The sequence below is a fragment of the Gopherus evgoodei genome, chromosome 5 (genome assembly GCF_007399415.2).
Source record: "Gopherus evgoodei ecotype Sinaloan lineage chromosome 5, rGopEvg1_v1.p, whole genome shotgun sequence".
NCBI classification, from domain to species: domain Eukaryota; kingdom Metazoa; phylum Chordata; order Testudines; family Testudinidae; genus Gopherus; species Gopherus evgoodei.
In genome coordinates this window covers 134656939-134673833 of record NC_044326.1, presented here as the reverse complement: position 1 = coordinate 134673833, position 16895 = coordinate 134656939, and the positions used below count along the sequence as shown (strand labels likewise).

At 47.9% G+C, this 16895-nt stretch overlaps 1 protein-coding gene across 3 annotated transcripts in view; it reads right to left on the bottom strand.

Annotated features, from left to right (window-relative positions):
* Positions 1 to 16895, bottom strand: part of RBPMS (RNA binding protein, mRNA processing factor) — a 133943-nt gene that overhangs the window by 83696 nt on the left and 33352 nt on the right. For all 3 annotated transcript variants that reach the window (XM_030565273.1, XM_030565274.1, XM_030565272.1), the window contains exons 2-3: positions 13846 to 13923; positions 874 to 912 (exon numbers count right to left, since the gene is read on the bottom strand). In XM_030565273.1, the coding sequence (XP_030421133.1) occupies positions 874 to 912; positions 13846 to 13923 (117 nt within the window). The remainder of the gene's footprint in view (positions 1 to 873; positions 913 to 13845; positions 13924 to 16895) is intronic.

Below are 16895 nucleotides of genomic sequence, written 5' to 3'. Positions count from 1 at the left end.
TGTGTTTGGGGGTGACCACAGGACTCCTGCTCTCTTCCAGGTGCTTGGGAGAGAAGATGAGTCTGGAGTCTCCAGGTTACTCCTGAATCCTTGCTTCCCTCCATTTTCCCTGCTGGGTAATCCCAGGGGAGCTGTGGCACAGAACTATGAGCTCTGCCCAGAGGATGCTGCTGCTGGGGCTTGGGCTATGTGTAGTGGGAAAGAACTGAAGAACTGGCTGAGCGCAAGGCTCTCCCTGCGCTGGGCCAGATGCTGGGCTAAGGGATGCTCCCCACACCGGGCAGCTCTCCCTGTATGCAAGGGAAAAAATCCCGTTATCTGTGAGGCTGAACTTGAGCTCTTTTCCCGAAGGCTTGATTTCCCCTAGGAATGCTAATGAAAGAACAGGTACTGCCCGGAGCCGCTCGCTCCAGCTGGCCTGCACGCCTTCCCTTACAGGGTAAAGACGCTGCAGTGTAACACTGCGGTGTGCTGGAGGGCGGGGCCGTTCGTCATGCCTCTCCCAAGCGTTTTTGATTTGATTCATGGTTCCGCTTGTTCACAGAAAGCACAGACTCGGCAGCATCTTCACGGAGAGCTCACAGGTCTGGGGCCATAACACAGTGCTACTTTCGCAGTACATACCCCATCGGGGGCACTTCATTACCTTGCTGCTCATTCCTAAATTACCTCCTCTCCCTCCCCCCAAGAAGTACAGGCTTCTGCTCCTTGTATTCAGCACAGACAGCAGCTAGGCTGCGGGGAGCTTGGGGGCAAGGGAACATCCTGGATCTGGGCATGTGGTGAGGCCGCTAGGCGTAATCATTTGCTGTTTCTAATCAGTTTACAGCTCACGACTGATACTGAGGTTCTGAGCACTGGTTAGGCTTCTACCTGTTTAGAGGTGAGTTTTATCAGAGAGCCTTCATAACCCTGCAGGAAAAGAGAAAAAGCATTGTTTAGAAAAGGCACTCACCAGGTCGTGGCGAACAGTCAGCACTTAGCGCTAAGAGGGCAAAAGGAGTAGGGCTCGGCATTGTTTTTCACCGTTTTACAGGGCAGGCTACAGGCCTAGCAGAGTGCCATTAGCAGTGCCAGTCTAGAACAGAGCCATATGGACCATAGGCCACAGCAAGGCCTGCTGGGAAGGGAAGTTATATAGAGGCAGGGAGGGGCCAGGGGAATGGGCAGGGAAAGCCAGAGGCTGGGAGAGGCACTCTGGATCTCACCATAGGTGGCTGGCAGGAGGCCTAGGAGGCCAGCTTTCGGTGCAGTTTCTGCAGAACCCCGAGGAAGGGTCCTTGGGGTGGGGCAGAGAAGTGGGCATACTTTGGGGATGGCTCAGCCAGCTAATAATCCTTCCCAGGGTCAGAGCTCCCAGGATGGGGAGGGGTAAGCTGCCCAACAGCTATAAAGGATACGGCACAGAGAACACCCCTTTGCTAGGCATAGAAACAGCACACGCTACAGCCCTTGGTGTTACCAAAGCAGTGCAAAGGGGCTGTACAGTTCCCCAAAGTGAGGATTCCCCTAGCCCTGATTCACTCCCCCACAGCCTAGGGGATGTGCTGGGGGCTGCCCACAGGAGTGGGTTGTGACAGAACGTACCCCTGTGTTCACACCCTACACACAACTGTAATCATCTTTGTACAAAGTATGCCTTGTGAAGTATCCTCTGAAAACTCATAATTTGCTCGTCAATATTGTCCTGGTAAAATGTGTAGCAAGATTATATGTGAAGTTATAAGATTCCATTGTACGGTGTTAACACATGTTCCATACTGAGGCTGGCAAACAGGTCGGTCTCAAATAAAGGGCTGAGTGCTGTGCTTAATTTGCATTTAAGCAGTAAACAGGATCGTCAAGCAGGAAAGAGACAAAAGAACCTTACACCGGTGAGAAAAAAGCAGCAGGGAACATCCTTCCATATAGACCTTTTGTCTCCTGGTACCCAGCTGGAAATGTTTTCCAAAAGGGGGACTGAAAATATAAAAAGGAGGGGCAAAGCCCCTGCCCTCCCCCTTCCCAGCCCATTGCATTCAAGGCACTTGAAGCAACAAGACTAAGGAAGCATTTGTTGGATTTTGGGGAAAGGGTTTCCTGGCCTAAGAAGTTTGGTCAGTAAGACTGCCAAAAGCATGTAGTGAGAAAACATTGCTTTGAATTGAACAGTTTGTTAAGTTAGGCCAGGTCCGCACTACAGACCTGCTGACTTAGCTACTGCCTCTCGGAGAGGGGGATTAACTACGCTGACAATAGAAGCTCTCCCATCGGGGCAGTGGCGTCTTCCCTAAAGTGCTACAGTGGTGAGCTGCACCAGTGCAGCAGTAGCACTGTACATGTCGATAATGCCTATGGGCTTATCTTTATTTTTTTCGTAACCATTTCTGACTTTTATGCCTCATTACTTGCACTCAGTTAAAATCTCCCTTTGTAATTAATAAACTAATTTGACTGTTTTATCTAATCCAATGTGTTTAAATTGAAGTATTTGGGAAACTCCATTTAGGGTGACAAGTTGTCTGCAAATTATTTCTACCAAAGAAGATAACGGACTTGATATAAACTTGTACTGTCCAGGAGAGGGCTGGGCAGTATAGGACATACACTTCTGGGGGAAATCTAAGACTGGGAGTGCGTTGGGGTCACCGTGCAGTATAATCAGCTGGTAACAGCCAAGGCATGGCTAGCTGGGCCCAGCACACACACAGACATAGCTGGGAGTGACTGATATGCTGGAGGCTGTTTTGAGCAGGCCAGGCTGGAGGCTACAGCAGCAAATTGTAAAGAACACAACAGATCACAGAGTAGAGGTGACACAGCCAGTGGCAGATTAGCCACTGGGCCAACGGGGCCTGTGCCCAGGATCCCCGGCCAATTGGTGGGCCCCAGGAAAATAGGCGCCTCTATGCCCCGACCCACTTTATCCATTCGGCATTCCTGCCTAGGAGCAGAGTTGGGGCATGAGAGCTTCCCCTGCTCCACCCAACACTCCTGCCTGGAACAGGGTCGGGGCACAGGGGCTTGTCCAGCTTCACCTGGCGCTTGTGCTAGGGAGCGGAGTCGGGGCACAGGTGCTTGTCCAGCTCACCCATGGCAGAAGTGCCAGGTGGGCAGAGCAGGGCAAGTCCCCACACCCCAACCCCACTCCCCAGCACAAGCGCTGGGCAGGCAGAGCAGGGAAAGCCCCCACATCCCGACCCCATTTCCCCAGCAGGAGTGTGAGAAGGGGAAGGGACTGCAGATGGAAGGAGTGGGGAGGAGTCCCCCACTTGCTTTGGCCGGAGGCCCCACAAAATCATAATCTGCCTCTGGACAGAGCTACTCATTAGTCTGGATCGTCCCCTAGTATGTCACAGGGGTGTTGCTTTAAATTATTGCAGGTGCTGAACTGGTGTATAGCCACCTTTGTCCACCACCTCAGGGCCTGTGCCAAGCCCAGCTTTGCCAAGCCCAAAGAGCCTAAGCTGTGGGATTCAGTGCTTACAACTGTTCTAGCTGCAAAAGCTGGAACCGCCTGCCTGTGCCCAATTATTCCTTATAACTGGAAATGCTCATTTTGTGTGGTTCTAATTTAAGACTGAAGTGAAGTAAGAAATAAGAGAAAGCTTGTTAGGATTATCCCAGCATCTGGAATTCCACAGTAGTCCATAGAACTGCTGTGTGGATATCTGAAGTGTGATCCTCATGTGGATAATAGGGTCTCATATTTTAAAAGAGACAATATCCAAGATTCAGTTCTTGAGGGTTAAGAGATTCTGTGGGTCTGGAGAGGGTTAAAAGTGACATGGTCATGCGGCTAAATGTAAATCAATGCAGCATTTGGACCTCCCATGTAATCAGGCAGACTGAAATAGCTTCTCAGTCTTCTGCCAGGAAAAAATATTGCAACATCTTCTGTCATCATGTCTATGGGCAGTGAATGAAATGATCAATGAAGTAGCCTTTCTTGGGGAAACTGATGATGCAACAGGCAAAACAAGACCCGATAGATTCCGCAGCACTGCTAGCTTTCACTGTGCCCCCTATACAGAATTCAGCTCTTAGGGGAGTGACTCATACTTCATCATTTATTTACATGTCACCACTTTCTTTTCCCAAATTCCCAAGAGCTTTGATTGTAAGCACTCATTATATGCAAAGGTTCACCACATAGATTCTGGTGAGATTCCCAAGAGGCCCTACATGAGTTAGGAGCCCATGTTCCACTGCAAGTCAACGGGTCTTGCACGTTCAGCACTCTTAGGTGCTTTTGAAAATCCAACTCGGTGTGAATAAGTTTTCGCCTGTCACCTCCCCTACAGTGTGTCTGTTCCCTGAGCAGAGGAGTGCAGCTGTTAGAATCAGGGATCCAGTGAAAATACTCAGGATTACAAAGCCAAAAGAGGCTTTCTGCAAATAGTGTGCAATATTCATGGACAATTTGCTATTCCTGCAAACATTCCTGCCAATAAACAAGGTTGCTGGCATAGCTGTGAAAGGGAGCACAAAAGGAGGGCAAACACAGGGTACATCTATACTGCCCGCTGGATCGGCGGGTAGTGTTCGATGTATTTGGGATCGATTTATCGTGTCTCGTCTAGATGCGATAAATCGATCCCCGAAACTACGCCTGTACGCTACCTCGGCAGGAGGAGTAAGCAGAGTCAACGGGGAAGCTGCGGTGGTCGACTCGCTGCTGTGAGGACAGCCAGGTAAGTCGAACTAAGATACTTCGACTTCAGCTATGCAAATAGCGTAGCTGAAGTTTCAGATCTTAGTTCAAACCCCTCCCCACCAGCATAGCCCTGGCTACAGCTGAAGCTCATTTGTTTAAAAATTCAGTCTGTTTGCAGCCATTGTTTTGCAATATCCCCCAGCTCAGCAAAGCGTATGGATTCTGACGGCGCTACTGGGTTCCACAGTCTGGCAAAGTATTTTAAATTATTAACGTTGTTATTAATTAGGAGCATTACAATAGCAGCTTGGAGCCCTACTCCTGGACCAGGACCCCATTGTGGTAGGTGGCGCACAAATACATTCATGGACTTTCCTCAGCTTCACAGGGACGCTTCAGCCGTTTTGTCCAAAACCAGATGCAAATCTGAATATTGAGTTTTAAGTGTCAGTAAACAACGACGAGAGAGGGGTGTTTAACACTGTATTGGCTATATCCTAGTTTAATAAACTTCAAACAGAAACATTAACGCAGATTTGGGATTCAAGAGAAACTCTCTGTGTCCATAGGCTCCAATATACAATGTGTGTCCTCCGCATTACTTTGGGGAATTTAAGACTCCAGGAGTCTCCCTCTTAACAAAATTCCCTCAGGGAGTGGAAAGCGGATGAAAGACAATTTAAACAGGGATTCATTGGTTATACCATCAGTACAGGAAATGCTGTAGATAATACACACACAATCAGTGTGCATAAAAAGAGAGAGGGTCTGTCACAAATCTTTGCAGAGCACCTCCTTTAGGAGCTGAGTGGTAACCTTCATCCACATTCGTGGGAGTAATATTGTTGTCACCTAGGCACATGTACACAATTCATCAATTTTTAAAAAAATTTAACATGAAAAACATCTTTTCTGTATCAAAAAAATTTGTGCGTTGCAAATGTGTTGCACTGTTATACTCTATTTTTAGTAGTTCTATGTACACATTTTCTTCTAGTGAGAGTATCTTATATTGTAATGGCAGTGACAATGGTTGTTGTATGCTGTCATCCTAATACAGAAGGTACTCCAGAGAGGTTGGTCCCTTCAAATCCAGGCTTGTCAGGTATCCTCAACAGAGCAGACTGATGCTGGCTCTCTTTTCATAATACTCTTCAGGGGATTTTCTGTCTAGGTATTGTGCTCCGAACACTGCAGACTCAGGAGACTCTCGAGCTGCACAATTCAAGAGTGCAAACACATCGGCACAGTATTCTGCTTCTGACCTTATCAAAATGATTTGCAACTCTGAAAGCAAGTTATTGTGTTATGACAGTGTATTATGTGATAGTGACTTTGTGCCAGACCATGCTGAGAGTTGCTCTAAAAAAGAAACACCTTGTTTCTGTTGATTGAAGACAAATTTGATGAACAGACAATGAGGAGATTATGGTTCAGCCCTGGTGTAAGACTGGTAGAAATATAAGTGGGGATAATTTCTTCAGCTAGCTGAATACTGGTGGAGATCTACTCAATAAAAATTTGACCTATGTTAGAACAATCTGATGAAACAAGCCAGACTATACTCAATAAGATGCATCCACATGACAGCAGAGAATAACTATCATTAGGGTTTGGGTTTGCTAAGCCACTCAGCCTGGTTTCCGAGGTTCCAAAGAATGGCAAGTTGATAATAATGCTGTCGACGATGCATCATGACTTAGTTTCAGTGGTAGCTGTGTTAGTCTGTATCAGCAAAAAAAAACAAGGAGTCCCTGTGGCACCTTAGGGTATGTCTACACTACAAAATTAGGTCGATTTTATACAGTTGACTGTGTCTGTCCACACTAAGCGCATTAAGTCGGCGGAGTGTGTCCTCACTACCATGGCTAGAATCGACTTACAGAGCGGTGCACTGTGGGTAGCTATCCCACAGTTCCCGCAGTCTCTGCTGCCCATTGGAATTCTGGGTTAAGCTCCCAATGCCTGACGGGGGAAAAACAGTGTCGCGGGTGGTTTTGGGTATGTCATCAGGCCCTCCTCCCTCCATGAAAGCAACAGCATACAATCATTTCACGCCTTTTTTCCTGGAGTTACCCATGCAGATGCCATACCATGGCAAACATGGAGCCTGCTCAGCTCACTGTCACCGTACGTTTCCTGGGTGCGGCGGGCAGATGTGACAAAGCATTGTTACACAGCAGCAGCTCCTTGCCTTTGTGGCAGATGGTTCAGTAGAACTGATAGCTGTTGTATGTCTCCTGGGTGCTCCTGGCAGACCTCGGTGAGGTCGATCATGGGCACCTGGACAGATATGGCTATCCTCCTCCTAGAGCACCGAATGGGAGCCACAGACTCCAGGTCATTCTCTTCTTTAAGCTTTGTCTCATGGAGTTTCAGTCCTGTCTGGAATATCATGCAAGCTGGAGGCTTCTGTCTCGAGCTGCTCTCCCAGCTGGCAGCACCACGTGGTTGCACCTACCCCAGCTTACCCCTTGCTTCCATGGCTCATGAAGCCTGGACAGTAGTAGGGAGCAGTTCAACTATAGGCTGAGCAAGTGCAGAATGGTGGTAGGATGTGCCTTTGAACGTTTAAGAGCTCACTGGTGATGTTTGCTGACGAGGTCAGACCTCAGCACAACCAACATTCCCATTGTTATTGCGGCTTGCTGTGTGCTCCATAATATCTGAGAGAGTAAGGGGGAGACGTTTATGGTGGGGTGGGAGGTTGAGGCAAATCGCCTGGTGTCCGATTTTGAGCAGCCAGACACCAGGGTGATTAAAAGAGCACAGCAAGACATGCTGTGCATCAGAGAGGCTTTAAAAACCAGTTTCATAACTGGCCAGGCTTCTGAATGACAGTTGTGTGTGTTTCTCGTTGATGCAAACCCTCCGCCTTTGTTAATTTTAATTCCCTGTAAGCCAAACACTCTCTCCCCTTCGAAATAAAGTCACTATTGTTTCAAACCCATGTGTTCTTTCTTTATTAATTAAAAAAAAATGAGATAACAGACAAGGTAGCCCAGGTGAGGTTGGGGAGGAGGGAAAGACAAGGCCACATTGCTTATTGTAGCCACACTAAAAATCAAACTGTTTGAATGACAGCCTTCTGTTGCTTGGGCCACTCTCTGGAGTGGAGTGGTTGGGTGTCCAGAGCCTCCCCTCCCTCCCCTCCTGCATTCTTGGGCATGTGGGTGAGGAGGCTATGGAACATGGGGAGGAGGGGAGGCGGTTATACAGTGGATGCAGCGCGGGTCTGTGCTATTGTTGGCTTTCCTGCAGCTCCAACAGAGGCTTCATCATGTCCATTTGCTCCCTCAACAGATACTTCATCGTGTCCGTTTGCTCCCCCATTAGCCTCAGCATCGCGTACTGCCTCCGCTCTTCGTACTCACTTAATTATTTCCTGGCCTCTGCCACTGAATGCCTCCCTGCATTAAGCTGTGCCCTATCAGTGTGAGAGGACTGCATGAGCTTGGAAAACATGTCATCACGGGTGCGTTTTTTTCACCTTCTAATCTGCAATAACATCAGGGACAGAGATGATAGGGGAAGCGTAGAAACATTCTACACTCTACGATTCTGGGACGACTGCATGGTCACCTGTGCTGCTAAGTGCTGCTGAGTTCATCACGCTGACCAAACAGGAAATGAAATTCAAAAGTTCCAGGGGTTTTTCCTGTGTACCTGATTAGTGCATTGGAGTTCAAAGTGCTGTCCAGAGCAGTAACAATGGAGGACTCTGGGATAGCTCCCAGAGGCCAATACCGTCGATTTGCGTCCACACCACCCAAAATTCGACCCAGCGAGGTTGATTTTAGTGCTACTCTCCCCGCTGGGGAGGAGTACAGAAGTCGATTTTAAGAGTCCTTTAAGTTGACAGAACGGGATTGGTTGTGTGGAAACATTCATATTAAAATCAACCTAACGTGGCTAAATTCTACCTAATCCCATAGTGTAGACCAGGGCTTAGAGACTAACACATTTATTTGGGCGTAAGCTTTCATGGGCCAGAACCCACTTCACTAGATGCATGAAGTGAAAAACACAGGAGCAGGTACAAACACATGTAAGGATGGGGGTGCTCCACCAAGTACTAGGTCAGTCCAACGAGACAAATCAATTAACAGCAGGACACCAAGGGAGCAAAACAACTCCTGAAGTAGCAAGAGAGTGGCTCCCCACAGACAGCCGACAAGAAGGTGTGAGCAACAGCAGGGAGAAATCAGCACTCTGGAAATCAACTTCGGGTCCTGCAATGACCCAACCACTCCCAGTCTTTATTCAGGCCTAACCTGATGGCATCCAGTCCACAAATCAATTCCAGTTCTGCAACTTCACGGCGGAGTCTGTCTTTGAAGTTCCTTCACTGAAGAACTGACACTTTGACGTCCATCATTGAGTGACCAGAGGGACCAAAGTTCTATCCCACCGGTCTCCGAATGCCACGATTCCCGATGTCAGACCTATGTCCATCCATTCCTCTGCCCAGAGACTGTCCAACCTGGCCAATGCACATGGCAAAGGGGCATAGCTGGCACACAATGGCACATACTACACCGGCAGATGCGGAGGTGAATGGTGCGGCCGATGTGGCCAGGTCCTACAATGGTGTCTCCCAAATAGACTCGTGGACAGAGTTGGCACCGGGATCTTGCCTCAGGTGGAGGGGGCTATCTGCAAGCAAGGACTAGTCTGTCCTCCAAGGTCTGTGAGAGTGAGGCATTGCCCCCCAGGACAGGCCACAAATCTCCGATGACGACAAAAAAAGAAATAGTTTTCCCACATAATTCTCCACTACACTGGTACTAAAAGTGGTGCTGATGACATGGATTATCTTGCAAGAATGCACTCCTGCAGATGCAAGATAAATAAGTGGCCAGTGGTTCTTTTCGTCAACATGCTTGACATTGCTGGCTTTGCAAATCTCATTGTTTGGATCAATAACAATCCTGTTTGGCACCACACTTGACCAAGACAAAGAAAACACCTTGTTCCATATCAGTTTAGGAGAACAACTTGTAGGTGCACATATAAAGAGAAGAATCTTCTATAACCATCATCTCACCATGCTCATCAAAGCAGCACTCTTGTCCCCTGGCTACCACTGAAAACCAGCCACCACTGGAGCACCTGGTAAACTCAGCAGTGGATGCTGCCATACTTGACCAGAAGAACTGCAAACAACGTGGAGAACGCAGTGACTCTGTATGCACTGACCACTACACATCAACGCTGAAGTGTGAAAACTGCATATAGGCTTATGCTGAATGGGACTCTTGCTAGTTCATTCAATTTGCTCATTAAAGAAAGTGTTTTCACCTAAAACACTGAAGGATTATTCTTGGTTTCTGAATGCATTTGGGGTAAAAAGTTTCCCCCAAGACACCATTAATATAACTTTTATCTCGACACTGGATGAAGGTTTAATAAAGGTGGAGAGGAAGAGAAAGAAAACCTGAAGGTAGCTTCCATCAAGATACTGGCCTCTCTTAAACCTGAGGGCCTTCGTACCATTGCAGTCCACTCCAGAGTCCACTGGGTTCCCAGTGCAAGTCAGTCTCTTTCCTCGTCTTAGCCCAGGGGATTCTTGTCCTAGTTCTGCAAGGGCAGAGACACTGCTGGCTGTCTGGGTGCTGGGGAACTCAACAGCCAGTTGCCTCCATCCCAGCGGAGTTCCCTCCTTTTAACTCCTCCTCCAGCCCTGGCTTGGTTTGCAGGTATGGAGGGCTGAGACTTTCCAGCCCAAAGCAGCTCCTTAACCCCTCCCGTGCTGGTGCAGGGTTTGATACCCATTCACAGGGGTCAGTGGAGGTATGGAGGACACAGCTGAGACGAAGTCAGTAGCTGCTCCTTCTCATGCAAAGTCTGAAAACCAAGCATAGAAGGCAAGGATGGGCAGCGGCTGGGATCTTCTCACAATTTTGCAGGTTAGTTTCTTTTAGAACTCTTCCAACTAGAGTGAGGCTGAATAATTCCCTGTGGGACTGGGCTGGGTAGACGGAGGGGACTTGGGGTGAATAAGAGTAGTGAAGGGCATTGACTGGCAGCTGGACAGAGGGGGTAGGTGAGGAAAGGAACTGTTATAGAGCTAGTGTGGAAATAGATTTCTTACTGCATGAAACTTAGCAAGATTTCAAACTTTCCCCTCTTTTGCATGGGAATGAAACAGAGACCTTTTGAGAGAGCCTGAACCCAGGGCGCTCTCCTGAGATGCGGCAAACCCTGGTTCAAATCCCTGCTCTGCCTGATTGGAAGCAGGGACTTGAATCTGGGTCTCCCATATACTAGCTGAGTAGCCTGACTACCAGGCTATCCAAGGGTGGCCTTCTTGACCTCTCCTACTGGACCTGTTATACAACATGGTATCAATATTTCATATTCACTGGGCAGAGAGAGAGACACACTGACTCTACAGGCTGATGGTCAGGTCACTCATCTGGAATGTGAGAAACACAGGGAATTGACTCTCGGTCTACCACATGAGTGCCCTAACCGTCAGCCTATGGAGCCAATCACTATCTTGCTTTCTCTGTCTCAATGGCAATTTAATTATTCCTATGGAGTGGAACATCTCCAGCAGGAGATACTGAGAGACCTGCCCCCCAATGGCCAACAGCCTGGTGGTCAGCTCACTCACCTGGCATGAGGGAAAATGGCAGACTGGGGAGTTACCCTGTATCTCCTACATCCCAGATGAATGCCCACTGGGTTACTGCCTACTCTGCCCTGGAGGAAAATTCCTCCCCGACCCCAAATATGGCGATCAGCTAAACCCTGAGCATGTGGGCAAGACTCACCAGCCAGCACCCAGGAAAGAATTCTCTGTAGTAACTCAGATCCCACCCCATCTAACATCTCATCGCAGGCCATTGGGCATATTTACCACTAATAGTCAAAGATCAATTAATTGCCAAAATTAGGCTATCCCATCATACCATTCCCTCCATAAACTTATCAAGCTTAGTCTTGAAGCCAGACATGTATTTTGCCCTCACTGCTCCCCTTGGAAGGCTGTTCATGAACTTCACTCCTGGGATGGTTGGAAACCTTCATCTAATTTCAAGTCTAAACTTCCTGTTGGCCAGTTTATATCCATTTGTTCTTGTGTCCACATTGGTACTGAGCTTAATTAATTCCTTTCCCTCCCTAGTATTCATCCCTCTGACATATTTATAGAGAGCAATCATATCTCCCCTCAGCCTTCTTTTGGTTAGGCTAAAAAAGCCAACTCTTCTAGTCTCCTTTCATAAGACAGGTTTTCCATTTCTTGTCTCTTTCATCAACAGAAGCTGATCCAATAAAAGATCAACTGTAACAACGTGGCATCCACCTCTCATGAGCTCCCCTTCTGGTCAGGTGTATTTGTAATCTTTAAACATTCCCAGCCTGGCATCAGGTCGGGTCATACCTACAGGGCTTCCTCCTTGGAGGCAATGTTTTTTACCTCTCTGGAACCTTCTGACCCCAGCTGGGCCACTGAGTAGTTCAGATCCCCTTCTGGGACGTTTATCATTATCTAATTGTGGGCCACTTCCCCAGTGGCCTACAGGGGGACCCAGGCCTGCCCTCTACTCCGGGGCCCAGCCCAGGGACCCTAAGAATAGCAGCCACGCACCATTGTGTACCTATACAAAAAAATACTTTCAGATCCCTAGGTCACTTCCCCTCAGCCCCAGTCTTCACCGATGCTTCACCCTGACCTCAGGGCAAAGGTACTTTCAGGCCCAGCAGCCAGCCAGGAGCTTGGTCTCGGTTCCCCAGTCCCTGCCAGCACTGAGCTATCCGTGGTGCTGCAGTTCCCTTTGGCCAGCCAGGAGCACCATGTGTACTCCTCTGGCTCCAGCAAGGAACTGAGTATGGTCTGCACTGCAGCTCCTTTTAATATTGCCCTCCTGGGCCCTGATTGGCTGCCCTCTGCAGCCACTCTAGGCTGCTTGGAGGACTCCTTTACTGCTCCTTTCCTGGGACTGGTGTGGCAGGACTCTGAGGCTTTCAGCAGGGAGCCTGTGGCCTAGTGCATGCCATAACACTCACCCATCTTGTTGCCTTAATATTATCTAACTACTTTCAGTTTGACCTCCCTGGACCAGCTTAAACAATTCCTTGCCCACTGGTGTTTACACCTTACAAGTATGAGTACAAACTATACAGAGTTAGCTTTTATCTTTTCTTTTAAATCAGTCTCTCTAGACCCTTAAATAAATGATACTACCTGAATTCATTCCTGCTTCCTGGCATATTTAGTATCACAATACTTAGCACAAAATATAGTAGAGAAATCTTACACCTGTAGCTTGCCTTTATGTTAGCACAGTATGAGCTCCAAACACCACTAGACCATGCTACATCACATGCATTCCAAGTTCAAATACATGTTGCCCACTTCTGTCTCAGGCCAAGATTAACCCCCACCCCAGAAATCTAAACTTAGCCAGATTTTCAAAAGTTCTGAGCAGTGTCCAGCAATGTCTATAGAGGGTGCTGGATGCTCAGCATGTCTGAAAATCAGATTCCTTAGTTAGATGCCCGACCTTTGCAACTCTTGGCCATGCTGTGCTTCATGGGAAAAGCAGAGGATGAACTCTTGTTTTAAGTGTAAAGTAGAGTCTGGTTTGAACTAGGCATCGCTGCCACTAACTACCCCATAACAGGCATTTCTGTGGCTCCAAAGGGCACGGTATCTGAGTGCATCATAGACATTCATGGATATAGGCTCTCAACACGCCTGTGATGTAAGGAGAGAATGATACCCCATTTTACAGATGAGGAAATGAGGCACACATTAATGAAGGGCTGATTGTCAGATGTGCTGAGCGTCCCCAACTCAAGTCAATGGGATCTGCAGCTCCACAGAACATCAGGCCCCAATGACTGGTCCAATGACCCATAGAGAGTCTGTGGCAAGGCCTCGAACAGAACCCAAATCTCCTGAGCCCCATCCCACAAGCCCACCCTTGGCCAATTGGTAGTTGTCTAATGAGTATGTTAAGTAAGACCAAATCTATTCCTGACCTCTGGCTCACACCTTGAGACACCTCTCCCCAGTCTATACTCAGCCATTTGTCATCACTGTGTATTACTCACATCGCTTGCACCCCCTTTTGACACTAGCTATATAACGACATGGCCACGTTAGTGGAGAAGTGTGTCAGATACAACAATATGCTCCTCTGAGGAGTACATGTGTTTTCAGATCCCAGCACTCCTGCAGAGCAGACAAACAGTACCTTGAAGGGTCTGAAGAGCAGGTAGAGCTCCCGCGGTTTGATGTCCAGGGGAAGGCCGCTCACAAAGAGAGTCCGGACCTAGAAAGCAACAAAGACAAACATGCATTTGAGATACACATCCAAAATCTACTGCAGGCTTTGAAATTATCTAGACAATCCATATGAAGAACCTAATTAAAACTCGCTTCAGGTGTAAATACAGATGCCTCTTATAGCCTGGTGGGAAAGGAGAGAGATGCACTGATAAAGCTTGTTTTGACCTTCTCCTGAAAAGTTTTAACACTCACAAGGTTTGCAGCAGCTCTTTGAAATTTGGCAGGGGACTGTTCTTTGGGTCATGAAGGTGCCTTTTGCTGGCCTTGGGAAATTCTGTCCAGATGTGGCTGTTATAAGTGGTTGACAATGGCCATTGCCTGTCTGAAGTTCACACGATATAGCCTGTTTTTGGCAGCACATGAAAATCTCTCAACATTTTGAAGACTCCTGGCTGGCAACTCCATAGTTAAGGCTGAGTTTTAAATTGGGCTTGAAATGGGTCAGGAATTCCTGGTTTCCCCTAAAAGTAGGTGACCAATTGGCATTAAATTCCACACCGGAATAGTTTTTATGGTCCTTTGATTTTCTGTACAGTTTGTTTGGTTCTCTATCTAGATTTTAATGGGAAATCTTTGAGCAGCACAGCTATTGCTTTAAACACGTTTCTCCACACAGGTCTTTGAAGAGAGGTGAGTCCTGAGTAGATCTTGTGCAACAGCTATTTAAAAAACAGAATTTGGACTGATGGTCACTTTTAACTATTATTCATGCTAGAACTGAAAACGTATGTACTGGGCACCTAACCCTGATTGGGCACAGCTGGGCACACAGAAACTTGATTGACTGACTGGGGCCAGGCGCATGCAAAACCTTCTCCATCAGGAGCTACACTTTTCTTTCAGACTTTAGCCTACAATGGAGAAGTTTTCACTTGCAGCTGCTGGTGGATAAAATCTTCTCTGCCAGCAGCTGCACTTCTTTCCCACTCCCCTAGAGGTGTAGCCCCCTCCTATCCAACCCCTCTCCAATTCAAGCATGAAAAAACCTAGAAAGTTCATACACAAAAATCTGCACTCTTAACTCTGCCTGTAGAGATGGCAACCTTTGATCATACCTCTTCACTGCTATTCTGTAACACCCCTTTGCCAGGCTACCATCTCCAAGCAGAACCAGCTACTACACCAACCACCCACAACTCTGTAACGTAATCTGGGAAAAAGGTGTGCATAATGAATGGACAAAGGGAGGCAGAGCCATGGCTACAGGCTCTGCTCCAGCAGCTTTCCACTAAGGTGCACAGCCACGACAGGGGTGAGGGTGGTATAAGCATATCTCTGGAATGGAATAAAACAGGGATACACCCTGGCTGGGATCTGGCTCCACCTGGACAGCTAAGAATGCCCCAGTATCTGGGACTTCTCGGTGGATGCGATGCTGGCATAGCTGACTCCTGTGCCAACTTCCCCTGCCGGTACCCAGCATAGGAGTGGAGTGCCCCTGTGTTGCACCGATTTGTAGCCCCCGTACAGTCCCTTGGGGACCACAGCTGGCTGCTACAAGTGAAAACAGCCTTTAGGCTGCTATAACTTATGCCAGGACCCTGCACCAAGCAACTCTTGGCATAGAAGAGAGTCTGGGCTATAGAATAATTCCTGAACGTGGACTGGAGCACACGGCAACAGCAAGATGCCCCTTCTGAAACGCTGTCATTCATAAATAGGGCCGTACCAAACTCATGGTCCATTTTGGTCAATGTCACGGTCAGAAGCTTTTAAAATTTGTTAATTTCATGATTTCAGATATTTAAATCTGAAATTTCACAGTGGTGTAATTGTAGGGGTCCCGACCCAAAAAGCAGTTGTGGGAATGTAGCAAGGTTATTGGTTGGGGGTGTATGGTACTGCTACCCTTACGTCTGTGCTGCTGCTGGTGGCAGTGCTGCCTTCAAAGCTGGGCAGCTGGAGAGCGGTGCAGAAGAAAGGATGGCATGGGATGGTATTGCCACCCTTACTTCTGCACCTCTACCTGCAGAGCGGGGCCTTCAGTCACTAGCTGCCACTGTCCAGCCGCCCAGCTCTGAAGGCAGCAACGCAGAAGTAAGGATGGCATGGGATGGTATTGCCAGTCTTACTTCTGTGCTGCTGCTGCTGGCAGGGCGCTGCCTTCAGAGCTGGGCATTTGGCCAACAGCCACTGCTCTCGGGCCGCCCAGCTGTGAAGGCAGCGCAGAAGTAGCGGTGGCAATACCACAACCCCCTGCAACTCCCTTTTGGGTCAGTACCCCCAATTTTAGAAACACTGGTCTCCCCTGTGAAATCTGTATTGTACAGGGTGAAAGCATACAAAAAAACAGATTTCATGGAGGGAGACCAGATTTCACGGTCTGTGATGCGTTTTTCATGGCCGTGAATTTGGTAGGGCCCTATTCATAAGCTAGCTGCACTGTAGCTACTGTGATTCATTTGTTGAAGACTCTGTACTGCTAAAAATCATCTTCTGCAGAGGTGCTCCTCTACGGCATGCAGACTTCCATTCAGGATAGATTCTTCCCACACTGTCTGCAAAACATGATGTACCGGAGAATCTACAAGAACCACTGTTCTGAAAACAATGTCCGCTGGCTCGTTGAAGATTACCCCCTGAACAAGTTAATTTTAGTTCACATCCACACAGGGGAGATACAGTGCAGCACTTTGGTAAACGCTGCTATTCACAACTCCATAATCCAAACTGCAGGGCAGTGTAGGTGTGCCCTGAGAAAGGCAAACCAAATCACTTCGTGCTCCAAGAATGTGGAAAGGATCATGGTCAGTTTCAGTGTTGAAAAACCCCACTTCTCTGATACAGCAGCACCCTTTAAATTGCATGTCCTGATTTACTACAATTTCCTTTTTAAAACGTTCCAAGGATTTTTCTGCACCACTATTTGTGTTTAGAAGGGTCTTTGGGGTGAGCCTGAGAGCAGGGACACAGCCTTGACCAGGGTGCCCCATCGTAAAGATGAGGACAGCTCGA